This window comes from Erpetoichthys calabaricus, chromosome 1 (genome assembly GCF_900747795.2).
Source record: "Erpetoichthys calabaricus chromosome 1, fErpCal1.3, whole genome shotgun sequence".
Classification (NCBI taxonomy): Eukaryota; Metazoa; Chordata; class Cladistia; order Polypteriformes; family Polypteridae; genus Erpetoichthys; species Erpetoichthys calabaricus.
Genome location: NC_041394.2, coordinates 337,762,601 through 337,789,418, shown reverse-complemented (window position 1 = coordinate 337,789,418; position 26,818 = coordinate 337,762,601). Strand labels below are relative to the sequence as shown.

Below are 26,818 nucleotides of genomic sequence, written 5' to 3'. Positions count from 1 at the left end.
TTTCCTTGATTAATAAGTATAACAAATTTCAGCCAAATGGGTCCACTTGAGGAAACATTTTCTTCAAGTGTAGAGGCAGACAAACAGACAGGTATGACAACAACTGTAGGTGCTTCTTATTTTATGCAATAAATCTAAAAAGGTAACAGGAGGTGATCCATGTAATCATAAGCCAGTAAGATAAATGCATGTCACAAGGGTATACAATGGAGACAGTTATACAAAGAATGATCGAGCAGCACAAATCAAAATACAGGTGTGTGGATGAAAGAACAGTTGACATGGGTGCCCACTCTGTTTAAATATATATATTAAAATAAAAATAAACTGGTTAAGTTGCAGGTGCCGCTATAGAAAATATACTAATAGATACAGTCAAGTCTGAAGAACCGTTATAGACAAGCGGTTGTGAGCATGTGCTGAACACTGCCACACCTACCACATGCTGAGCCACCTGGATTGGGACCCGAGTGCAGTGGGTGACACCTCTGCTCAATACTGGAACAGTGTGAGTTTTTTTTTTTTTTTTTTTTTTTTTAAAACAACAGCTGGGGTGCCAATCTGGCCACCAACCCCAAAATTTTCCCTGCAAGTTAGAAGACCTGCTTGTAGGATTGGATTAATGTCATACCCAGGATGAAGCAATTGCACGTTAAGAGCTCAACGTAGTAGAGTCACTTCTGGCATTTACGGGATTCGAACCGGCAACCTTCTGATTACTGGCACAGATCCCTAGCCTCACAGCCACCACACTGCAGACAAACCTAATCAGAATTCTGACTTTTGGAATATTAACAGAAAGACATTGCATTCTACAGATAGGGAATACAGTTATCCCTCCTCCATCGTGGGGGTTGCGTTCCAGAGCCACCCGCAAAATAAGAAAATCCGCGAAGTAGAAAGCATATGTTTATATGGTTATTTTTATATTGTCATGCTTGGGTCACAGATTTGCGCAGAAACACAGGAGGTTGTAGAGAGACAGGAACGTTATTCAAACACTGCAAACAAACATTTGTCTCTTTTTCAAAAGTTTAAACTGTGCTCCATGACAAGACAGAGATGACAGTTCTGTCTCACAATTAAAAGAATGCAAACATATCTTCCTCTTCAAAGGAGTGCGTGTCAGGAGCACAGAATGTCACATAGATAGAGAAAACAATATCTAGCAAACAAATCAATAGGGCTGTTTGGCTTAAGTATGCGAAGCACCGCGGCACAAAGCTGTTGAAGGCGGCAGCTCACACCCCCTCCGTCAGGAGCAGACAGAGAGAGAGAGAGAGAGAGAGAGAGAGAGAGAGAGAGAGAGAGAGAGAGAGAGAGAGAGAGACAGAGACAGAGTTTGTTTTTCAAGCACAAATCAATACGTGCCCTTCGAGCTTTTAAGTATGCAAAGCACCGTGCAGCATGTCGTTTCAGGAAGCAGCTGCACAAAAGATAGCAACGTGAAGATAATCTTTCAGCATTTTTAGACGAGCGTCCGTATCGTCTAGGTGTGCGAACAGCCTCCCTGCTCAATCCCCCTACGTCAGGATCAGAGAAAGTCAGCGCAAGAGAAAGAGAAAAGTAAGTTGGGTAGCTTCTCAGCCATCTGCCAATAGCGTCCCTTGTATGAAATCAACTGGGCAAACCAACTGAGGAAGCATGTACCAGAAATTAAAAGACCCATTGTCCGCAGAAACCCGCGAAGCAGCAAAAAATCAGCGATATATATTTAAATATGCTTACATATAAAATCCGCGATGGAGTGAAGCCGTGAAAGGCGAAGCGCGATATAGCGAGGGATCACTGTAAACATATAGGAAGTATATAATACTACAGTGAGGGGTCTGAGACTTGTCAGTGAACCTTAATGAGAAGAACTAAGGAGTTGTAGTCCACTGTTGCCTGCACACATCCTGGCAGCATACAAAAGCAATTAAGAAGGCCAACAGGTTATCAAATTATTGGGCTCTTACAAGTTTTCATGAACAAGTTTAAGTTGCACAACACACGTGTGATGCCTACTCTGATGTATTATATGCAGTTTTGCTCTCTGTATTACAAAATAAGTTCAATGAAAAGTGACAGGACTTATTCCAGGATTGTAGCATGTGAGGAAAGATTGAAAACATGGCGTCTCACCTTAACTGAACAGAAATATTCAAAGTTATGAAGGCAATCATTAGGGAATTTAAACAAGCTCTCTAACCTAAACAAACAGTAGTGTAGCATGGAAGAGAATGAGACTTTAGGGACCTTAAAAACCCAACTTGACAGTATTTTAGAGAAAAGTTGTTTTTTTTCCCACACATAGAAAATTACAGATGCAGGTCATAAGTCACCAAGCATTGTGGTACATATTAGTGCTTTTGGAACCTTCGGCAATCAGCTTGATGATAGTTTGAAAAATGATATTTTATATTTACAAATTATAATGTTTAAGCACTACTCCAGGAAATCAACCCTTAACCACAGCTTTACATTGTCTTTATAAAGAAAATGCAGTTTGCCCATCTGCCTATCCACCCTTGGAGTTCAAGCATCAGCCATCTAAAGCTGTTGGTTACCGAAATGCACAGACTCAATGAATGTTGAGCAGTACTGCAACTTCCAATCTTCTGTCAAAGAAACACACACCAGTACCATCACAGGGACCACACATTGTCCACACAGGGCTCATGTGCTCCCTCACATTCATAATGAACCTTATTTGTATGTCTTTGGCAATATGGGAGGAAACCTGGAGTAACTGGAGGAAAACCATAGCAAACAGAAAGAATATGCAAAGTCCACAAAGACAATATTTAGGTGCAAGATTCAAGTCAAGTTTATTGTCATGTGTACACAGTATAATGAAATTCTTACCTGCATGTCCCCTCAGAATATCAACAAAAGACACCTGCACATAAAAAGAATATGCACCTTGTGTACATGGGGCTGGTGAAGGGTGGTGGTATCTATCAGGCCCAGACCACCTCCAGATCTGGGGATGTATGCTCTTAGAAAGCATCAGTTCTTACATAGTAGGTTGGTGTGCATGCAGAAGTTTTCCTGTTTTGTGGCAAATCTATGATTATAAATTTAAACATCAAGAAAAAGATGGCCAGTTGGTTAATTTCTTGAATTATGTTGTTGCCAATAAGAAACTCCTAATACTCTTTGACAACAATCTGTTTTAGCGCCTTATGGTTTAAATCTGCTACTTCATGCATCCCCAAGGTTATAAGTTTATTTTTGGTCCAATTCTCTGATGACATATTTTTAATTGAAGTTGATATTTTCAGAGGACATTAATTTACAGTTAATGAAAGCAGCTTTGCCTTACTTGTCAGAACAAAGTGTCATTCAGATGTTATTCAAAAGTTCTTTTTCTAAACACAGCTGTTCTTCTAGGCGCCCGTTGCTGGAGCTGTATAGCTTCAAGACATCCACAACAGGTGAGTGAATTTTGAGGGTTGAGTCTGCATGTTCTCTTTGTGTTTCTGTTTGTTTTCAATAACTTTTCAGCTTCTGACAACATTGTGAATTTTTTTACTTGACAATGTGAAGTTGAAGGCTTCATATGTTAATGGACAATAGTGATTTCGATAGATAGATAGATAGATAGATAGATAGATAGATAGATAGATAGATAGATAGATAGATAGATAGATAGATAGATACTTTATTAATCCCAAGGGGAAATTCACATTTAGCAACAGTAGTTGCATATTTTGGTTTGCTCTTTGGAGGAATTTAAATCCTTGCCTGTATGCCTTGATTAATAACACTCCCCTACACAGATTCTTCATTTTACATAAATTAATTTTCCATTATGGATGACTATTTTGTCCTTTTCTCTTTACTCTGTGCTGTTACTTAAGAAATTATGAGCTTTGCTGCATAGTTCTGATCCTGTTGACTGTTGTTGTATCTATTGCAATATATAGAGTACTGTTGGCTTGCTTTATTTCAGTTAAGCTGTAATACTGCATATGGTGTTATTTAATATTTTCTTTCTTCTCTGTATTTCTGTGTAGTTGTCCATATCATGCAGGTGCAGAAGGTCTTCTTAAATCTCCTGGATAACTTTGTGCTTTATTGTGGGGTCCTTTTCTGCTTTTTGATGGTGTTTTCTCTAGCTGATATTTCCTTTTTGAATTTGGCTGAGATACTGATCATGTTTTTACCTGATTTTTTTTTCTATTTCTGGTCACTCCACTCTACTGGCCATCTGGAGCTGTTGTATTTTGTTGCCTTTGAGCATTTGTTGTTGCCTTTAATTTTACGTTTTTCCATTTTTAGCTCCTTCAAAACTCATCTCTCATGGTTGTTTGTATAACTGGTTGCTACTGAGGATGTTCCACTTTTAAATGATTATCATTTTTTGAATTGTGTCACACATGTGCATCAGAGGAGCACCTTCTGGGCTCATCAGAGGCATACTGTACCACAGGATGGGGGGGATGGGGTCACTGTCGTTAATGGTGTTTGCACAGCTCAGAGAAGACTCCCTATGACAGCAACTGACTCCGGCCGTTCTGGTCAAAAGCTATAAAAAGCCCAGAGAGAGGGCATCACTTATCACTTACTAAGCTGACCGCAGGATGGAGCTCCATTCTAGTTCAGAGACCCCTGAAACAATGCATCCATTTTGCCTACCAAGGCTATTTGCTTTGAATGTTGGACTCTGCTGTTGGTACTTAACCATTGTGTGCTGTTTTTGTTTAAAGATTAGACAGGACAACCCAGCTGGTGTCCCAAAGTTTTTAGACTGTGTTATTCCCCTACTGAATGACAGTGAATATGTTCGTTTTTTGTTGTTTAGTATTTTTAAATTTCATTACAAATATGCCTTTTTTCTTAAATTTAGTTTGCCTGTTGATGTTTTCATTTTGTAATAAATGCCACACCATGAGGTCTCCTCCTCATTCTTTCACCTCAGGGCCAGTATTTCTGGACTTCTTGCATAAAAGTAGCAGTTACATGATCTTCTCTTTATCTTCAATTAACCTCTGGCCTGTGTCCAGTTCTCTTAATTTCTTGGTCATGTCATGCTTTTATGGTCCAATCCGTTCCATCTGTTGTGGGGTCAGCAATACTGTGCACCTGGACTGAAACCAGATTGGAGGTCTTCTCTTCATCTCTAGACAATTCAGCCAGCATGAATACAAGTAGAATAGATTCTCGTTAGAGAGTTTTGATATAGATGTTGCACAACGAAGATCCCCCATGTGAAGGTACTCATCAAGACTTTTAGTTAGTGGTTGAAAAAGTAAAATGTAACCTACCTAACTTACTCCTTCAACTCTTCCTCCTTCTCTTGTGTATGGACTGTAAAGTGTCTCTTAAGACTGATCATATGAGCAAATTGTTTGCCACATTCAGAACAACAAACCTTCTCTCCTGTGTGAACTGTAGAGTGTCTCTTAAGGCTGATCATATGCCCAAATTGTCTGCCACATTCAAAACAGCAATAAGGCTTCTCTCCTGTGTGAATTTTCTTATGGCTCTGAAGATTACCTAGTCGTGAGAATTGTTTGCCACATTCAGAACAGCAATATGGCCTCTCTCCAGTGTGAATTCTTGAATGGGTCCTAAGTCCGCTGCTTTGCGAAAACTCTTTGCCGCATTCTGAACAGCAATATGGTTTTTCTCCAATGTGAATTTTTTTGTGGCTCTGAAGATGGCTCCTTTGCATAAACTCTTTGCCACACTGAGAACAGCAATATGGCTTCTCTCCAGTGTGAATTCTACTGTGTCTCCGGAGAGTACTCCTGTCACAAAATTGTTTCCCACATTCAGAACAGCAATATGGCTTCTCTCCAGTGTGAATTCTAGTGTGTCTCTGAAGAGTACTACTGTCACAGAAGTATTTGCCACATTCCAAACAGCTATATGGCTTCTCTCCCGTGTGACTTCTTTTATGGCTCTGAAGATGACTCTTTCTCAAAAACTGCTTGCCACACTGAGAACAGCAATATGGCTTCTCACCAGAGTGGATTTTTTTATGATTCTGAAGAATACTCCTCTGGTGGAAACGTTTACCACATTCATTACAGCAATATGATGTCTCACCAGTGTGAATCTTAATGTGTCTCTGAAGATTACTTCTGTGACAGAATCCTTTCCCACATTCGTTACAGCAATATGGCTTCTCTCTAGTGTGAGTTCTAATATGTATCCTAAGATTACTCCTGTGACAGAATTGTTTCCCACATTCAGAACAGCAATATGGCTTCTCTCCGGTGTGAATTTTGGAGTGTATCTGAAGAGTACTTCTGTAACAGAATTGCTTACCACACTCATTACAGCAATAGGGCTTCTCTCCAGTATGAGTTCTAGTGTGTATCTGAAGAGTACTTTTGTAACAGAACTGTTTTCCACATTCAGAACACATGTGAGGTTGGTTTCCTGTATGAAGTTTAAAAAAAAAAAAGCTTATTTTCAACCCACTGCCCTATTATTCAAATAAATCACATCAGCTAAATGCAGTATGAAATTAGTAACAAACTTTTAAAAGCAAAAGCAGTTGTAAAAATGAAATTGCACATAAGAAACACAACTTATTCTTTTTCCCCTTCTGTGTTAAAATTACTCACCATATAAACAAAGTTACTATACCCAAGTAGCAGTAAACTATATAGATCATGTATAATAAACTCAATCAACAAGATTACTGGTTACCTTTTTGTTAACTTTATTACAGGACTGAATAATAATTTTGCTATCATACTCTTAAAATATTTAAAATTCTAGATTTTATTTGATTAATGGAGGTAAAAAATGATCATCTCTATCATGATATCAAAGTGAGTTTCATTTGTAAAACAGTGTCATGGGAAGCAGGTGAAATGAACATTTAATAATCAGAATGTTCTCTGACATTTCTCCAAAATTAGACCAAAGCCAATTAATTCCAAAACATATACCAAAATTACTTGTTTAAATCACAAAAAAAAGAGGAATAAACAAAGTAATGTATTAATGTACAGTCCTAAAGGAGCTGCAGTACTCTGGGAGAGAAATCAGAAAATGAGAGACATTGGATTACTGCAGTTATGTGTGTCTGATCTGGATGGGAAGTGGCAGGTGAAACCAGGACTGGTCAGCTTTGTGACAAACCACTTCCATTTATATTCTCCATTATAATGTTAATGTATGTGTACTGTAACTTATTTGTTAGTCCAATTGAAATCAATGCATCTTATTGTTTGTTGAATATGTTTTGTGTGGTTGTGTCCAGCAGGTGGTGCCTATCTACCTGTTGTTTACAGAAATGCAGGATACTCGAGCCAATATATATATATATATAGATAGATAGATAGATAGACACAGTAAAAACCTTGATTATCCATTACTCAATTAACAGTTAGTCTCTGTTAACCATCAGGGAAAAAAAAAAATAAAAAAAAAAACATTCTGCACGCCAGTGCCTATCTGTTAGTTTACTACTACTGCCGTGTGGTACACTGCATGCTGTGCACTTTGGAACAATTCTCCCTTGTACTAGCACAGTGTTCTTTCCCAGCACCACGTGTCATGTTGCATTTTGAAGTCACAGTGTCAGTTACGTACCTTCAGTTTAATAGCGTTTCACAGCTTTTCTCTTTTAATATAATTAATCTGTTATACATTGCTATGGCCAAAAAATGTATGCATGTGGTGTTGCAATTGTCACAAAAAAATTGAAATTAAACGTTCTTCAAGTATCACTTCAGTTTATGGAATAGGAAGAACAACAAAGAACGATATAAAGTATTTTGATGACAAAATTGAAAAACGTGTTGAAAATGTAACCCACTGATGGTAATGTCATTCTGTTTTAATGTTATTGTTCTTCTGTAATTTTTTTTTTTAATTCTGTTATGTTTTGTTAATATATTGTGATGTGCTGTGGGGGTGTAATGAATGCGGTAAGTGATGGGACAGGGTGAAGGGCTTTTTTTCTGTAAGAGGTGGACACTCCTCTTAGAGGATGAATGACAGGAGAAGTTAGGAGAAAAAGGAAAGTGCGGCAGAAGGAAGTTTTGAGTAGGGTGTCAGGAGACAATAAGCAGAAGCGTTTGCAGTATAGAGAAAGACAGATATATATAGGCAGTCCCTGGGTTACATACGAGATAGGGACTGTAGGGTTGTTCTTAATCTGAGTTTGTATGTAAGTCGGAACAGGGAGATTATTTTAACTCTTTTAGGGCGGATGTCGACTTTTGTCGACAGGAGGGGTTGAAGGCGAATGTCGACTAAAGTCGACATCCAGGGATAGGGGGCGACAATCAGCTGTTAATGGCGACAAATCTCACTGTCACGTCACAGGCATTCCCTCTGTGCTTGGAGGAATGCTAGACTCATTGACTCGGCAACTAAACCTTGCGTGTGCGTGAGTTGCGAAATGTAAACAATGGCAAGATGGCATCGACATGTGAAAAGGGAGCGAAGCAAGTGCAGAAAAGAAAACACTCAGCAGACGATGTTTTGCGCATTATCGCGGAGTCGGACTCTTGATTTTTCAGAATCGGATTTTATTGGCAGTGATCAGGAGATCGAGCAAGAGAGTGAGAAGCCAGCATCAGCTGATCAGACACCAGCCGATGCTGCGCCAGTGGATCTGCTGCCAGTTGAGTGCCTTCGCGCAGCTGATGCATCTACGGCAAGGTTCGCATGGGATAAATACACAGACATTGATTCGTTGAGAGCCTACCTGGCTACCGGAGTTTACAAGACGGCATGGCTTGCTGTTGGACATGACAGATCATCAGCTGCTGTACTTCAGGCTGCTCTCTCCTGATGCTGCTTTTCAGTTACTGTCAGATGAGACAAACAGGTAGGCAGAGATTTTTTTTGAATCGCGGGCTGCGTTTGCATCGCATTCTCGTTTTTCAAAGTGGAAACCCACAACGAAAGACGAGATGAAGCGCGCTGTGGCATTACAAATAGAGATGGGACAGAACTGGTGATATAACTTCAGGGAGCATTGGTCCAAACGTGTTTTGTCCCCTGGTGGCTTAGGTACGTGCTGCTGCAAAGTTTTATTCACTTCTGTAATAAACAGAAGCAAATCCCATGGGGTGAGCCAGGCTATAATGCCATACATAAAGTTCATAAAGTTTCAGAAGATGAAAAGAGGTGACAATACGGTTTTCATGCAGGCAGAAAACTTGGTGGCAGTGGCATGGCACGATGGCAAATGGGTGACTTGTCTCTCTACAGTACACACTAACAATATATGTGAGAAAGTGCAGCAACAGACAATTGAAAAATAGGCACCAAAGCAACACACATTGTAAGGAGTGCAATGTGGCAATGACTGAAATTGGCTACTTTGAGCGAGATCAGACTTTGCTGTGTAAAATGTATGTGATATGTATGTGAAATCATAGAGTATGCAGGCTCATACAACATGCAAGACAGTAACATTTGTCAAAAGTAAATATTTTTTGTTGATTTGATATGTTAAACAATTGCTTTGTGTTCTTTTTTAAAAAATGTTAGTTTTTGGAAAAATATTCAGGCCTGGGAGAAAAGAAACAAAAAAAAATTAGCCCTAAAAGAGTTAATAAATGCTATTGTTGACCGATTGAAACCAAGTGCTCTGCCAATGAATGATGGGGTTTCACCTCTCTCTGAACTTTTTATTATTTCTATTTTATTTTCCATGGTGATGTTTTTTCTCTTCTTTACTGTATCACCAGCACTTGCATCAGATTTGTGTTTCAGAGACATTGTTGAAGGGTGAAGATAAAAGTTTAAGATGAGTCCTTCTGCACAGCACTGTACACGCTATCACAGCAGGAAGACACCCCTCGTCGACACGTCTGGCATACTGAACGAAAGACAACTTCCTGCTATGTACGCAACAGTACAAGCAGGCTTGCTATTGAGAATGAATGGGGGTGGCGAGGGGCGATTCACCTTTCGCCCACCACACAGTCACCTCCACTTGCATACAATATGCTGCCTGCAGCGTCTGCCCACCGAGAATGAACATGGTGCGGCCAAAGGCGGGTAGTGAATAGCCCACCACCGCCCCCATTCAACAGGCAGTCACCCGAGGCACACAATACAATGCTGCCCCCCCGCCACCCCATTCACCCTTAATGGCCTCCATTCAGCCACAACCGGGTCACTGCTTGGAGCATCACCAGCCACCAACCGAGAACGAACGAGGCAGTTAGGAACAGTAGCTGCCTTGGCGTGGAGGGCGGGCAGCAAACCGCCCCATCAAGTCTCTGTCCTGCACACGAGCAGTAGCTGTGGCCCCGGCAACTATGGACACTGAGAACGAATGGGGGGCGGTGGGAGCATTCATCAACCAGACTCGCTCGAAGGACACTACACTGTGCAAGCAGCAAAATCGCCACCCTCCAGCCACCACTTGCAGCATCACCAGGCCAAGGAAGACAGAGCAGCAGTTACTTGAAGACCCTGCATCACGTCCCCCAGACAGATGAAGGAGCAGCTGCGGACCCATTCGTAAGTCATATGTCAGATGTCCGTAACTTGGGGACTACCTGTATACTGTATATCCAGGCTGCCCTTGGTGCAGAACAATTAGCGTCCAGTTCTTCAGTTCAGCAGGTGGCAGACGGCTTTTGGCTTCTAGATGGTCCCTCACTGTTACATACATACATACTCACTCATCTATACATATAAAAGGCAAAGCCCTCACTGACTCATCACTAATTCTCCCACTTTCCATATAGATGGGAAGCTGAAATTTTTCTCATTCATTGCAGTGTACTTACAAAAGTTAGGTATGTTTCATGTCCTATTGCAACACCCAAGGGGAGGGGGAAATGGGTGTACTACGGTATATATAGATAGGGGAAACGCGTCCTCACTATTTCTGCGACTTCCAATATACATAGGAAGCCCATATTTCCCATGCTCATCCTTTACACTGTACTTACAAACGTTAAGTATGTTTCATTTCGCGCCGTGCCCCGTAACGAACTTTCGAAAATAACGTCTTCTTTTTGGTGGTTCTCACCATTATACTGTAAGGAACTTTCAGAACTAACCTCTCGTTTTGGTGGTTTCATACCTTATTTCCATTAACAGACAATTTATTTCACGGCAGAGACACACAAGGGCTGCCCCCGGTCCCCCTTCCTTTTTCCGCACAGGCACTGTCTGCACACCTACCATGTGGTTGGTTCCCTACCTATATACATTAACGACATCCCGCGCTCATGTGCCTCCTCACTCGTTTCCTTACTTTCCTCAGCTGTTCATTGTGCTCACTGCTACCTTATTCTTTAGTCCACCGCTTCAAGCCTGTTATTGTTCGCCTTGCTTCATGTCTTCCTGCTGGCGACTCCTGCCTTTTCATTTAGTTTCTTCACACTCTTAATCCTTCGGGCATGCCTCCGCATTCTCTAATTTTGAAGGTCGGCGCACCAATTATGTTACTATGAAACTTACAACCACCAAAACTTTGTAACGGCACCAGGTTTCAGATCAAATCTCTGCACAAAAACCTCATTGAGGCAACTGTCTTCACTAGAACTGGTTCAGGGGAGACTATATTTATTCCTCGCATCCAATGTTTTCATTTCTTTTTCATAACTTCTTTAACACACTACTTCTCCAATGTGAAGCGCGGGTATTTTGCTAGTTTCCTATAAAATGCACAAGCCTCTTTCCCTCTTTCAAGTACATACTCCATCCCTAAAACTTATACATTAATTTATTTTACACTTACTTTTTCCAGACTTGTTTGCAGGTAGTGGCTGATCTTCCCAAGTTCTAGCAGATAAGATTTCCTTAATCATCTTTGTGTCAGACTGTAATGACTCGGACTTCACATCTATAGAAGGCTCCAGAGATGAACAGTGACTGCTTTGAAAAGACATTAATCCATTTTGACACAGATAATAAAGGTGGTCTTCCTTGACGCTATCCATACTTTCACATTTGTGTGTCTCAATACTGACAGACTTCTCTTCAGCTTCTTTTTTAATTCCCACCAACCCCAGTTCACAATCCTCATCCTTGATGCCCAGACTCTTTTGTTTAGGGTGGATAGACTCCCATTCACAGTCCTCCTCCCTAACATGCACAGCCCTTTTCTCCATGTCAGCTTCACACGATTCCACTTTCAGATTCATCTAGATGTTACAGTAAATGGCAGATTTCTCTCTCGCTCTCTCTGTGGAAAGAACAGAATTGAATTCCATCAAAACAGCACCATTCTGATCTAAAGACATTTAAAAATTTCACTTTACAACACCCTCTCAGTTAAAGTTTTACATCAAGTTACAGATTTTAGAGTACCAACACTATTGCATGCTGTCATGTTAACTTACTGGAAGTAAAACAAAACTTGGGAAGTGAGTAAAAAATCCAACAGGTTGGCAAAAGTCCAGTTACCACATTTACTACTTAGATTATATAAAGTGTTTTTGTAGTGCCATAATTGTGCTATGAAGAATGCCTATACAAGTAGGGCCTCAGAAAGAGACAGCAGGAAGGCGAAGATGAAGAGGAACTAAGCATCACTGGAGCACACGTCCTGCACAGGAGAATACAAGAATGTGAAATAATGGATTTGCTAGCTTAGGCAAACTTCACTATGTAAAGACCTCATTGTACTGACTTCGAGCTTAATTTCCCTGGTGAGAAACCACAGACGGATTAGCAGTAAAGGAAAACTGTTCTTCTATTCAGTATAATCTAAGCATCTTATTCCATAAGCAGAAGCATAAAATGCACAACCTGGACTCCATTTTTCACTAGTTTTAAAATTCATTTTCTGCTCTGGCTACTCCTTTTTTAGTTACAACAGAGGCAGACTAATGTTATTCTGAGATGGAAAAGAAGACCCTCTCCTTAGATTATTGTCTTGTTTATATCTTCAATCTATTAGGTATGCACATCCCATGAGTGGCGAATCATGCTTCCTTGTTATCCTTATTCTATATAAAACTTTACAAATGCACAGTAAATAATTTATATACAAATTTACATTCACATTAATAAATGTACCAGTAATGGCATACTGCACAATGACGAGCAGTGAATACACTTGCCTTGAACATTCCTAGTTTTCATCCTCTTTCTCTGTACGTTTAGCATTCATTCGCTTACAGGTTGAGGCGCTTGCTGCTTCCTGAGCAGCTCTTCTTTTCTCCACCCTAGCGGCCCGCTTCTTCTATTCTTTTGTCGGCATCTTTTCGCATTAAAACTGATTAAGTCAGTGTTTGTGTTGCAATTACTTAGTACATTTTCTTTAATTTTTCACTTAAGCTGGCACTTAAGTCTTCAATCTGCTTCAAGAATGATTTAAGACAGGGGTGGGCAGATTCAGTCCTGGAGGACCGCAGTGGCTGCAGGTTTTAGCTCCAACCCAATTGCTTAATAAGAAGCCCTTATTGCTCAAGTAACACTTCAGCGTCACTTTAGTCATTTCGCTCGTTAAGATTTTGAACCCTTATTGCTTATTTTAGTCTTAAACAGCTGTATTCTTGGTTTTTAATTGCTCCTAATTAGCAATAACATGCAAATGACAAACAAGATCAGTATTTCTCCATTTAGCTTATTTTCATTTACACCTGTGTGTACTTATCATGCACTATTTGGTTTAATTAAATACTCGGAAGGAAAGTGAAGATAAAAAAGTGAAGCACTGAGAATTACTCATCTGTTTTAGACTTCAAATCATTTGGATGATATCCTTAGAAAGGAAAATAAATCTAGAATATGAGAATGACCTGACATGGCAGAGTTAAAGCACTAGCAAGCCATGCAATTAAATAATTGACAAGGATTGTTTTTTAATTAAGCAACTGGGTTGGAAAAAAAACCTGCAGCCACTGCGGTCTTCCAGGACTGAATCTGCCCACCCATGATTTAAGATATGAAGAGGTAGGTGAAGTGACGGCGATGGTGGTAGGGGTGAAAACGGCACCGGTACACATGTGCTGCACGGCTGCCCTGCTGGCCACTGCCGAGAGTTGATTCTACAATAAAATAAAATAAAAATAAAAAGAGGAATAACCTTCAAGGTCAATCATCACCCCAAAAGCGGCTAGTAGATGTCACGTAGTATATGTGCACCAAATTTCAGTTCAATAGGTGAAAAGTTTTGCGAGCAACAGGTGATTTAAAATCCCAGACAGACAAACAGACAGCCATGGTAGCATATTATATAAGAAGATTGTCAAACAGAAATACAAACATCCGTTACTCCTTAACCAAACCAAACAAAAATGCCAAAACAATAACCTACTGTTAAATATTAACTAACTTAAGCAGTTAGTCAGTAAAGTCTAAATGACAAAGTCTATGTAATCCTTCCTGCGGGCACACCTCTATTGTCGGAATGGCTGAGGAGAAATTTAAATATAATTCAATTCCTAATTATGATAGTCTGTATATGTTTCAAAATTTTCATCCAAATATTAGGAGGATCTTGTGCAATGGAAACATTACCTGTCAGCAGGGTGTTTACCATTAAAACTGGAAAAAGGTATTTCATGATCATGGACAGAAGCTAAATGACAGACCTCTTAACAAATGTTTGCCATTTATTTTTCCCTTTAAAATCTCTAAAACAGAATTTCAGCTTTGTTTTCCACAACTCAAAAGCAAAGTTTCATCTTCATTGATTTCATCTTGTGGAAGCAAACACTGAACAAAAAAAATTTTAAAATAATTTAATATTTAACGCAGTACTGAAATCCTATAAATACCAGCTCATCCAAGTATTGTGATCTTGGCCTTGTGTGCCCCAGTCTTCCTTAGAGTTTCGTAGTCTGTAGATTAGTGCTCACAATTTTACCAATTTGCCACGGGTTAACCCTAAACTGATGGGGAGATTGGGGCAGACAAAGCAACATTCTTTCAGCTTAAGGGTGAATCACATACTTGAGAACATCAGTGGAAATGAAGGCGAAGTGCATTTAAAACTGAAGCAAGGAAGCACTTCTTTATGCAGAGTTGTGGGACTCTGAAACAAATTACAGAGACATGGAGTTGAAGCAGAAACCTTAATAAACTTTAAGAAGAATCTGGATGAGATATTGGGACAGTTTAGCTATTAGTTAAACAAACAGGCTTGATGGACTGAATGGTCTCCTCTCATTTGTCAAATTATGTTCTAAAGAACAACCCATTATTGACACTCATGATTATACTAATTATATCATAGATAGTTTTGCCAAGATGAGGGATGTCAGCCTTGAGAGTGCATTGTAGCAGATGGGGTAATCCACACAGTTTAGTCAAGCAAGGCATGCTACATACATCCAACATATGGAACTTTGCGTCCACATCAACACTGTAGTCCGGTACAAGACAAACAAAAACAGAAATCTTTGGGATATGGATAGAAAACCATATGGGGCACAGACCAACCATGTGCAAAAGCATACTCACATTTGCATTCACCAGTCTACTAAATCAGCACATGTTAAGAATGTGAGAGAAAACCCCATCGGGGCATACATGAAAACTGTTTATAGATTGAATTTCAGCCCCAAACTGTTTCTGACTCCTGGAGCTGTCAGTCTGTAAGGCTAAATATCAAATTTCCATTAGCTTCTCTAATATTCATTTTCCGTCATTTCCGATTTGGGATTTAGCACAAAACCATAAAGTTTTGCAAAATTTTATAGGCTAAAGGGCAATAAATCAATGAATGCATATAATTTTTCACCCAAGTAACATGTTATCTAATTAGATTAAGCAGACTTCAGAGTGTTAGACCGCGTTACTTTATAAATACATACATACTGATGATATCCAGACTTGGTTAGTTATTAACATTCTGCATATAAACCTACAGGTAAGTTAACAGAGGAGTAACAATATGGGACTAGATGTTTCCTCCACTATATGCTGTATATTTACAGATGTTCTGCAGCTCATATCCACAGTCACAGACTCCAGTCGCTTCCATTTGTTTCTCTGTTTTACTAATCAGTAGCATAAAGTTTGACTCCTCACAGCTCTTTCAACAGATGAGCACTTACCACTTCTATGGTCTTCCTTGAACTTGGCACCATGGATTCAGTGGATACAACTGTAGGAATATATGGGAAGAATGAACTTGAGTAGGGGATGGTGGGATCACTGGGCATTTTGTAACAGATGTAGCCATGTTGTATTTCAGTTTGCCTCTAATTTGCTTAGTTTTTGACCAATTTTAGCAAACTTAAATAGTTGTTTGGGAAGTGCCCAGTTTAAAAATGGAGCAACTTGAACACTGCCTAATTTGTCATTGAAATAAGCTGAGTAAGAGTCTGTTTTCTGCACCTGGATTTGAATTAGTGGGAGGATTGAGACAGGATGGAGAGAGAAACAGAAAAGGGAATGGTAGGATGAGAACACAGAATGTACTCTGTGTAGTTGAGAGATAGAAAAAAAAAAAAATAAAAGAACAAAAATGGGTCAATAGGACCATTTAGGTTTGGTTTGTCTGAGCATTCGTGCCTGTACTTTTTTTTTTGTCATTTTATCGGAATAAGAGATTCAGGAATCCAGTATGAACAAATGAATTTCCTGTACACTGAGAGAGAAGAAATACTTCTTTAATTTCTACAAGCAAAAGCATTTGGCACAGCAATGGATTTGCAGCTTACCATCTGACAGCCTGGCAAGAATATAAACCTCTTGGTACTCCTGGAGGGGGATTGTTATGTCATTAATCATTCACTTGTGATTTGTACTGTTCGTCTGATGTGCGGTTTACTCGGTAGTAAATGTGCCTGCGAGAGAGAAAGGGAGGCTCTATATGGTTAATTGCTGGGCATATTCAATTGCCCTAAAATGGAAAAATAAAAAGAGTTTTATGTTAAAATAAAGCATGTTTACGTAAGAATATAAAGAACAGACATGTATTTGAAAAAGGCATAGACATTGAATAGGTGTGTTTGACCCGTTAAATGAAGAACTGACACTTTTATTTTTTTTAATTTGAATAAATGTTAAATATCTGAAATGTAAATAGTTGTGCTCTGCATTTTCACTTACTACTGCAAAATCTAATAAGTGAAAGCAATTAAGTAGTGTACCTGTATTTAAATCTGTACATATAATCGAAATTATTTATGTGTTCATTGAGAAGGGAGCTGTTTAAAGGAAAGAGAAAAAAATAATCAATTACGTACCTTTTGAAAAGAATTCGGGGCTCTGTCAATGGACAAAAGGGTGAAGAAAGCGTTAAAAAAACTGAACCTCAATAACGTGCATTGAACGCAGACATCAATTGATAGAAAGTACGGCGGGTGCGTTAAATTACTCGAACGAACATCTTATCTCTTATTTAAGCCGCGTGCACTAACTAACTAACTAGACTGAATGAAAACTCACACATCTATAAAGTTTCGACCCCAAAACCTGGGCACTCACCCACTATCACTCTGTTATGTACTGCTTTCTAAATTCGTCTGCACTCACCTGTACACAATGAAAAGCAACCTCTACCGCACAGTGCCAGGTGACGCTGTGGCTTCAGTTTCCGTCGACCTAGATGACGTCACGCAGCTCTCCACCATTGGCTGTCGTAGGGTATGTGTAATTTGATTGGCTCCTCCACGAAACGGGGCTCTCTGAAGGTCTGCCGCTCGACTTTATTGGAAAGGTTGAAGGCAAATTTATGTGCCTTTAAAGTATTTACGATGAGGAAAATAGGGAATATGTGGGATCGAAACGAAATGATGTATTCGGAAAAAAGATAAAATCTTTTATACTTTTATACAGGTATAGTCCAATAGATACATTGGTGTATACTGTAGTTGTTCAACTGACGAAAAACATTAACATAATGCACAAACATAACAGCATTTTATGAGAATATTTGTGTTCAAAAAGTCTGCAGTGCCGTAGCTAGGAGCGGGCGGAGTGGGAGGTCCGCCCCGGACGGGACATTTTTTGGGGCGGCATTATTGGCCAAAAGGCTCAGTACAATTCTTGTGTAAGCAGCAGGTTTCTGGAAAATATCACTCATGAATGAAGAAAGTAAGATTCTCGGAATTTTATCCACAAATGCTTCAAAAATAATTTTCAGACTGTCTTTCTGTGACGGCATCAGACACAGCATTTGAAATTTATGATGCAATAACAAAAATAAACATAAATATCCATCCATCCATCCATCCATTTTCCAACCCGCTGAATCCGAACACAGGGTCACGGGGGTCCGCTGGAGCCAATCCCAGCCAACACAGGGCACAAGGCAGGGAACCAATCCTGGGCAGGGTGCCAACCCACCACAGGACACACACAAACACACCCACACACCAAGCACACACTAGGGCCAATTTAGAATCACCAATCCACCTAACCTGCATGTCTTTGGACTGTGGGAGGAAACCGGAGCACCCGGAGGAAACCCACGCAGACACGGGGAGAACATGCAAACTCCACGCAGGGTGGACCCGGGAAGCGAACCCGGGTCTCCTAACTGCGAGGCAGCAGCGCTACCACCGTGCCGCCTAAACATAAATATTACACCAATAATTATTTCTAGGAAGATTAACGTCTAATTTACAATTTATAATTTCTTTCATTATCAATCCGAATGCATTCTTGCTCTGCACAGAAAACATCCCCACCTATCACTTGTACACTACACTGGTTCTGGCTTTCGCAGCGTAATTATATTAAACTAATAATTAGAACACGGCTTATCAGTGCGTCTATACTATATTCTTGTCTAGCTGATGCTTATAAATAAATATAGGTGGAATATGTGCCGTGTGTTTCCTCCTGATGTCAAGAATGATCTCCTTCGTCTTGTTGACAGGTTGTTGTTGTCGTCACACCAGACAACGAGTTGGTTCTCTTCCTCTTACATCTTGCCTGAAGAAGGGGCCTGAGTTGCCTCAAAAGCTTGCATATTGTAATCTTTTTAGTTAGCCAATAAAAGGTGTCATTTTGCTTGGCTTTTCTCTGTAGGCAGAGTTATTATTGTTACTGATTATCCCCACCACTGTTGTGTCGTCTGCGTAATTGAGGTTATGATTCAAGGTTTCATATGTTAAGCGTTTTCAAATTAATCTCTTTTAATTATGTCAATTATTATCGTCTGTCTTTTTATGTTTTGATCAGAATTGATGTAAAATATCTCTTATAAATAAATAAAATAAAGTTCAGTATGTTTGAGTTTTCTTCTATTACAGGTTCTGCACTCTATGGTACATTACTGCAGTCTTCGTAGTTGTAGTATCTTTACATTCTATGGCACAGTCATGTCCATTAAAAAAAAAAAGTTACTTTTTCATATATTTCTTTATTTACACTTGACCTACCTAAGGCATTTACTTAACTTTAATGCACGTAAGTTCCTTATCAGTAATTCCCCTCTCTATTTACTTGCTTTGCACTAAAATAATAATAAAAATACATTTTATTGATATAGCACCTTTTCCATGCTTAAAGGGCTTCACATAAAAATATTCAAAAAGGTACAAAAAGAACAAAAACACAGAGAAACTTGAAATAAATAACAATGGATACAAATTAATTTCAAACATTAAATACCAAAGAATTGATTAATACATGAAATACAAAGTGCTGAATAAAAAAAAGCTGGACCAAAAATATAGAAATACAAATGGTTAAATGGAAACCTTGAACAAATAACATCATTGTTCTAAAGTAATCTGTAGGAGTATAATTGTAGATATTAAATCACCCATAACCATGGCTGTCTGTGAAAGAGAAAGGAGTTAGATATTCCATCACATCAATCTATAATGACCCAGTGTATTCTGCAGAACAATGAAAAGCAAAAAAAAAAAGTAAAACACAGATTTTATCTGTTTTCAAGTGAAACATTTAAAGGCCACTGCCTATTCTTTTGATGTTTAGTTTTGATTGAACAGATCCAGCCAGACCACCTCCTTGACCTACGTTTCCAGCCCCTGAAAAGTAAACAGATGAGAGTTGCCTCATTTTGGGACAGTAACTTAAATTTGTTTTTTTTTTCATATTCCTAAACTTAATATAGAAAGATTGTAGTCCATAATGAATTCAGACAGTACTAGTGACTTACCGTTGACCTTGTGTTAAGCAAGGCAATGTTAGTGGTCAAAACTTTGCTGCACACAAACCATAACTAATACTTTTTGCTAAAATATTATTAAATACATAATTTCAGAAATTCAAAGTAGTCCACAAACAGCAAAACACAATTTTGAATTGAAGGCCTGTCTCTCCCCCTCACTCATTGGTCAAGAGTTCTGTCTGTTACATGAAATACATGATGACAGCGCCGCCATAACTACTGTATAAAAATAAACAAGCTCAGCAAAAACAAATACAAAAACACACAGAGGGCCATAACGATAAATCACGACAGTAATGGATTTTTATGTTTTTAGTATCACTACAAACTGTGCATCCAATGGAATTATGGTAACATAAGTTATAAGCATTATTTATTTATTTATTTTTACAAATATTCTATTAAGAGATATTTTGAGTGGAACTTCTGACTTAAAAACAAAATTTGGCTACAGAAATATGTAATTTAAAATATTTTTTCATGTGTATTTTTGTTTAATCATGAGTTTTCAGTATGTGCAGATTCAAGATTGGATGTAAATGTTGAAAATAAAATATTGATTTTCTTGTGTACCATGACACAATTTTGAAGTGGGTCACATGACCATATTTCTTACAGCAGTGATGTCACAGGATGTGAGGTATAACTAGGGTAACCTAAGCATATGTCTCTACTTCTTGATGCTTGCTCTGACATTTTGGAATTATCCTACACTCATAAAAATCCTGGTTGTTTAATAACGCTTTATGGTTCTCTGCCAGTTTGTTTGGTTCCTCATAGAACTATTCCTGGACAAAGAACTATTTCATTCTGAGTCAGGTTTTTGGATTTGATGTTGTTTCTTGGGCTAGGAAAACCTTCCTAGGTTTGGAGCATGAGCTGATAGCATGTTGCTTCATCCACCATACACCTGAATTGGGACCGGAGTGCAGTGGGTGACACCTCAGCACCACACTGGAACAGCATAGGATATTTTATGGAGGCTGGAGTCCCAATCCTGCCACCAATCCCCAAGTTTTCCCTTTAAGTTGGAGGACTTGCTTGCATGGCTGGATGCAAATTAACCTTCCTAATATGTAGGGAAAAAATGAAATCTTTAATATATGGTAGGCTGCAGAACACTAACAGATTAAGAAAATCTGAACTTCACCTGTGCTATTGGACATGCAAGAGTACTTTTAAAATCATGAGCCATTAGTATTCCACAAATCTGTTACCATCTAGTCGTGATTATTTACTGTATGAAGTGTGTTACAGATCTAAACAAATAATTATGGATCTTTCTGGAACCTTCATGTGGATGAATCTTTTGGGAACCAAAAATGGTTCCACTATGGCATCGCTCTGAAGAACCACTCTGGCACCTTTATTTGTGTACTTGCATTTGGTTAAAAGCTCCTTTTTTATTTTGACCAACAGTTTCATGATGTGCTTTAAACTCCAATTCACTTGCATCCATTTGTCTTCATTTGTTTGACCCTCAACGTACTCTGACTTCTTTTCTTGTCATATTCCTTCTCACAATAATCCTCTGACACCCCATAAGTCTGTAATAGAATGGAACTGTTTTGTAACCCGAAAGCTGCCTGTACATCAGATTAGTTTCTTGACTGTGTATGTTAGTGGTGCCCAAGTCAAATGCAAAAAAATAACAAATGGAGATTCAATTTGAAAACAATAGAGGGATGAGTAAAGGGCAAATCAAAGTACAAAACAACAGAAAGAACACAACAGACACTCAAGGTAACTCTGAGCCTGAGTGTTCCTTACTATCAGAGTGTCTTGTTAACTTCCCCATGTCTCTTTGTCCCCAGTGTCAAAATACTCCCTTTAATCCTCCTGTCTCTCCTTCCCTCACTTTGGCCAAAGAGCCAATCTCTCTGTTTATCATTTAAACCAGCTTTAAGAGCACAGAGCTTTTGAACCTCTGTCCAAAATCACTTTAGGTGTCACCCTATACATATTCTAGTACATAGGATTGCCTACTGGAACTCCTTGTGACAGACAGTGTATTTATTATGTTACAGTAAACATAAACATATAACACTGCAGTAGTATTTAGGTCAAAGTATCTGCCCATCTTCTCAATCCAATGTCCTGAGTCAATGTGGTTTGTATTTTGTCCAAATAAAATAGAAAACATCCTTATGGCAAACCTTAACAGATACACCTGTAGCCATAAAATAAAGCCACAAATGGAACCTGTACCCAGTAAACACGGGTTCCCATTAAACCATGAAACAAGAATGGCAAACTCTAAGTCTAAGCAATTATCTACTGAGTCTAAATATGGTTCTGTAGGCCTCATCTCCAAAATTATCAGTCCTGAAAAATTATCAATCTTTCTGCCACTGATAGAAGTTGAAATGGACATATTTCAAAATGACAAACATGAAACTTTGTTCTTTAAAAAAATGGCATAAAATCTTAATGTTGTAAGCTGGTAAATTTAACTCAACACATAGCAACTAATGATCAACTTGATCTTGTTGACAACTCCATGCAAGAAACAATGTACCATCCTTTGAAACAAGGATGCTCTGTAATTTTTGGGATATAAACATTAACATTTGTAGTTTTGTGTATTTGCATATTACTTTATGGTACGTGAATATGAGTACTGTAAAAGGAGCACACCAGCAAACCAACAAGTGGCTTTCTATGTGAGAACACCATATATGCACTGTTGTGATGTGAAATTTTGCATACAAGTTGATAAATATTTTGTATGTCTTTATTTGTTATTTAGGCAAAGTACTGTAATATTAATGTTACATTAGTGAGAAGCATTCATGTTTTCTTCCCGCTTTTTAGGAATGGGCCTCTTTGAATTTTACGACAGAGTTGGGGGGAAGTGCCTCAAACAAGTTTGGTAAATGTTTCTCTGAAGTCTCTCAACCCCTAAAGGAACGTCAGGCTGCCTAACTGCCAAGCTTTACCTTAACATATGGTTTTGGGGGGTGACAGGTGTGAAGATGTTCAATCCCCCCATTGGTCTGAAATATGGCTGTTTGGAACTGGCTTGTATCAGAAGCCTTTAAGTACCATGACATCCTGTTGGCTGTAGGGGTTGGACAGAAAACCTATAAATTTGCTCACTCCCTCACTTTCTCTCTTACCAACTGACGAAGGAGCAGCTCACACACCATGAACTGAAAAGGACAACACAATAAAGAGCACAGCTCGGCAGCCATATTGAGACAGACATGCGGCCTGTTCTGAAGAAAGCTAACCATAAATGATGCCTTAACTAGAGACATGTTTAAGTAACAAACAAGTCTGTGTGCTGCCTGAAACTACATATCACCATTTATCAGGTTTTATGGTTGCCAATATTCAAATGTATTTTGCATATTGTTATTATTTATGAATATTATCAATAATACATTATTTTATGTGTAACTTAACTCCTGCTTGTCTTTTACTACACCTAATTGCCTGAGGTTATAGATGTAGGAGGGAAGGTGGGGAGAAGTTATATGGTACAATACCTTATAAACAGTGGTAAGTCTGTGAGATTTGAGGCATTCTGACAAAGGCTACATATTAATAATACAAAAGAGGAAAGAGTAATATATTACTCTACCAAGACAAAACATGTACATAATGTAATATAAACATCTTTTCCCTATTTAGAACAGTATTAAATCATTATTTATATGAAAACTATATTCAATCCAACAAAAGTCCGTTCATATTATATTATAACCATTTACAGTGCCCTCATAATGTTTGGGACAAAGACCCATTTTTCCTTTACTTACCTCTCTGCTCTAGAGTTTAAATTTACAAATCCAATAATTCACAGGTGAGTAAAGTGCCACCAGTCAGTCCCACCATTTAGAAATGACAACACTTTTTATACAGGGTCCCCCCATTTCAGGATACCAAGTGAAATGAGACTGAGACAGTTTGCAGAAGTTGGGGAAAAATATGAAAGAAGACAGGCATTTTGATCACTTGGCAAAGGCACACAAGATTACGATTAGAGATTCAGATGGAGGATTCTGGAGGTGCGAGGCAATATGGCCACCTGCTACTTCAACATGGCACACATCTGTCCTTCCTTCTTCTTTAACTGCTGCTCCATAACATGACTGGACTCTTCCACCTCACTATAACCATTAACAAGATAAACACAGTAGTATGTAAACAAAGCTCCTGTACTTAATTCAAATATTAATAAAGTGTACCCTTACTTCTTGTTCTGCCTCCTTTATTGGTACACCTGTAGAGCATTACCAAAGTAAACTATGAAAATAGATTAAGGTCTGCTTAGATTAAAGTCTAACTAATAATTTAATTTTTTAAAAGTTATTGTGGTTTGCTGTTGGATTTTGAAAGAACCCAGACTCAATTTCCATTACCTGTGTATGTAGCATCATTTTTCTTCTTTTACATGACCTGTACATTAGACATTGTGCTATAATATCTGTATATTTGAACTGCTGTGATGCAGACATCTTAGTTTTTCACTCCTACCTTACAATTTTTTTAAGGCTAAAATTAAGCCCATGTTCTTCAAACTCCAACAACAAAGCACAATAACTTAAAACAATAAATGTTACTTTGCATGGTACTTTGCAACATGGAACAACATCTCTGTTTTGTGATTGTTGGTACAGATGTGCCTTCGTCACTGTGTTTGTGTGGATTTATACACTGAGACCTGCCTGTCAAAAATTAAAATTTCACTGTTGATTACTAGGTGGGGTGAGCAAATATAGATGACAGTATTCAAGACAGAAAAATGTTAGCATCCCAGTTCTTTCATCATAATTTCTGAGGAAATTGTTTCACTTTCCTTCATCCTCACCAATTTTTATGAATTTGTAGACTGTACAAAAAAAGAAAACAAGCCCCTGGACTTGTTGTATGTCAGTGTTAAAGAGGCATATAGCTCTGTTGCTTTGCTATCTTTAGGATGATAATTTGTTAGAGATCATACCTGCATGTAAACCCATTGTCCAGAAGTCGCCAGCCACCACCAGGATCGTGCAGGAATGGACTGTGGAGGATGAGGAGGCTTTGAAGGATGACTTTGAAAACAGCGACTGGGATGTCCTCTATGAGTCACAGAACCAGGACATTGAGGGTCTCAACCACTACAGCACAGACATCATATTTTGGGTGTATAACAAAGTGCGCTGTTTTACTAACAAAAAGCCTTGGATAACAAAAGACTTGAAAGCCCTACTGAATATGAAGAAGAGAGCCTTCAGGTCTTGAGATAAGGATGAAATCAAGCAGGTGCGATCAGAGCTGAAGAGGCAGTTCCATGAAGGAAAAGCCCACTATAGAGACAAACTTGAGCACAGTTTACAACAAAACAACATGAAAGAAGTGTGGAATGGGATGAGGACTATCACTGGCTATAAGCAAGCTGTAAAACATGAAGCAGAAGAGATCAAGACCAGATCTAATAGACTAAACCAGTTCTTCAACAGGTTTGACTTGATCTTGCCAGTACAGCACTCTGTTAACACTGCTAGCCACTGTGTGCAAGCTAAAGAGGTTCCAGAACCTCAATTGCCTTCTGCACCCTGCCCAACTTTCCCCTACAGTGATATTTGGACTGTGCATCCCTGCTAATCAAGTAAGGAGAGAGCTGGGAAAACTCTGCATAAACAAGGCTTTAACGCCAGATGAAATCGACCCCAAGGTGCTGAAAACATGTGCCAGCCAGCTCTGCTGGGTCTTTCGGCAACTCTCCTCCCTTTCCCTTCATTTGCAGAAGGATCCTCAGCTGTAGAAAACACCTTGTGTGGTCCCAGTATCAAAGAAAGAGCATTCCAGTGATACCAGGAACTTCAGACCAGTTGCTCTTACTTCATAGATCATGACGGCCTTTGAGAGTCTGGTCTTAAAACAGCTCTTGTTTCAGAACATCTGAATCCCCTGCAATTTGCCAATCAGATACTGTAGGTGAGGAGGATGTTCTCATCTACATGCTCCAAAGAGCCTACTCCCACTTGGACAAAGCTGGCACCACAGTCAAGATAATGTTCTTTGAATTTTCCAGTGGTTTAACACCATTCTGCTTCATCAAATGGGGGAGAAAGCTCAAGGCTTTGAATCTTGACATCCTCACAATCTCCTGGATCACAGACTACCTGACCAACAGACAGCAGTTTTTTGAGACTGAGGGACTGCATGTCAGAAATGATGGTATGTAATACTGGAGCACGTCTGGAAACTGTCCTGTCTAACTTCCTGTTCACCTTCCACACCACAGACTTCCAGTTCAATACCAACTCCATCTACAGAAATTTTCAGATGACCCATCCATCATAGGCCACATTAATAATGGAGGTGAGTCAGAATACAGGATAGTTGTGGAGGACATTGTCTTGTGGTGCAAGGACAACAACCTGCAACTTAGCATCAGCAATACAAAAGAGCTGGTGCTGGACTTCTGGTGTGCCAAGGATCCTCTGAGACCAGTCACCTTTCAGGGTGAGGACTTGGAAGTGGTGCAGAGCTACAAGTATCTGGGGGTCCACATAAACAACAAACAGGACTGACCTGACAGTGGTGCTGGACAAGAAGGGTCAGAGCAAATTGGACTTGTTAAGGAGACTCAGGTCTTTTAATGTGTGCAGCAAGCTGCTGGAAATGTTCTACCAGACAATATCAGCCAGTGTGATGGTCTATGCTGCAGTCTCCTGGGGAAGCATCCTGAGCACAAAAGATGCACAATACCTGAACAAACTTATCGGGAAAGTCTGGTCAATCACGGGGTGAACCTTAGACACACTGGAAGCTGTTATAGAAAAGAGGATGATGGGAAAATTGGACGCCATGACATGAAATATCCCCTCCATCCCCTGTTGCAGGTGCTCTTTT

The 26,818-nt window shown here is 39.2% G+C and overlaps 1 protein-coding gene across 1 annotated transcript; it reads right to left on the bottom strand.

Annotated features, from left to right (window-relative positions):
- Positions 1-3,577: 3,577 nt before the first annotated feature.
- LOC114667641 (gastrula zinc finger protein XlCGF57.1-like) lies at positions 3,578-17,171 on the bottom strand. Its single transcript, XM_051926140.1, has 3 exons — positions 17,073-17,171; positions 11,666-12,112; positions 3,578-6,375 (listed from the first exon to the last, which is right to left on the bottom strand). Exons 2-3 carry the CDS (start codon positions 12,069-12,071, stop codon positions 5,258-5,260), a joined length of 1,524 nt encoding a protein of 507 aa, XP_051782100.1. The 5' UTR covers positions 12,072-12,112; positions 17,073-17,171; the 3' UTR covers positions 3,578-5,257.
- Between the last annotated feature and the right edge of the window lie 9,647 nt (positions 17,172-26,818).

Coding starts and splice junctions, on each gene's coding strand:
- LOC114667641 (XM_051926140.1), bottom strand. CDS start 12,071: ATGAATCTGAAAGTGGAATCGTGTGAAGCTGACATGGAGAAAAGGGCT. Junction 6,376..11,665: donor TGCAAACAAGTCTGGAAAAA/GTAAGTGTAAAA, acceptor AACTTCATACAG/GAAACCAACCTCACATGTGT.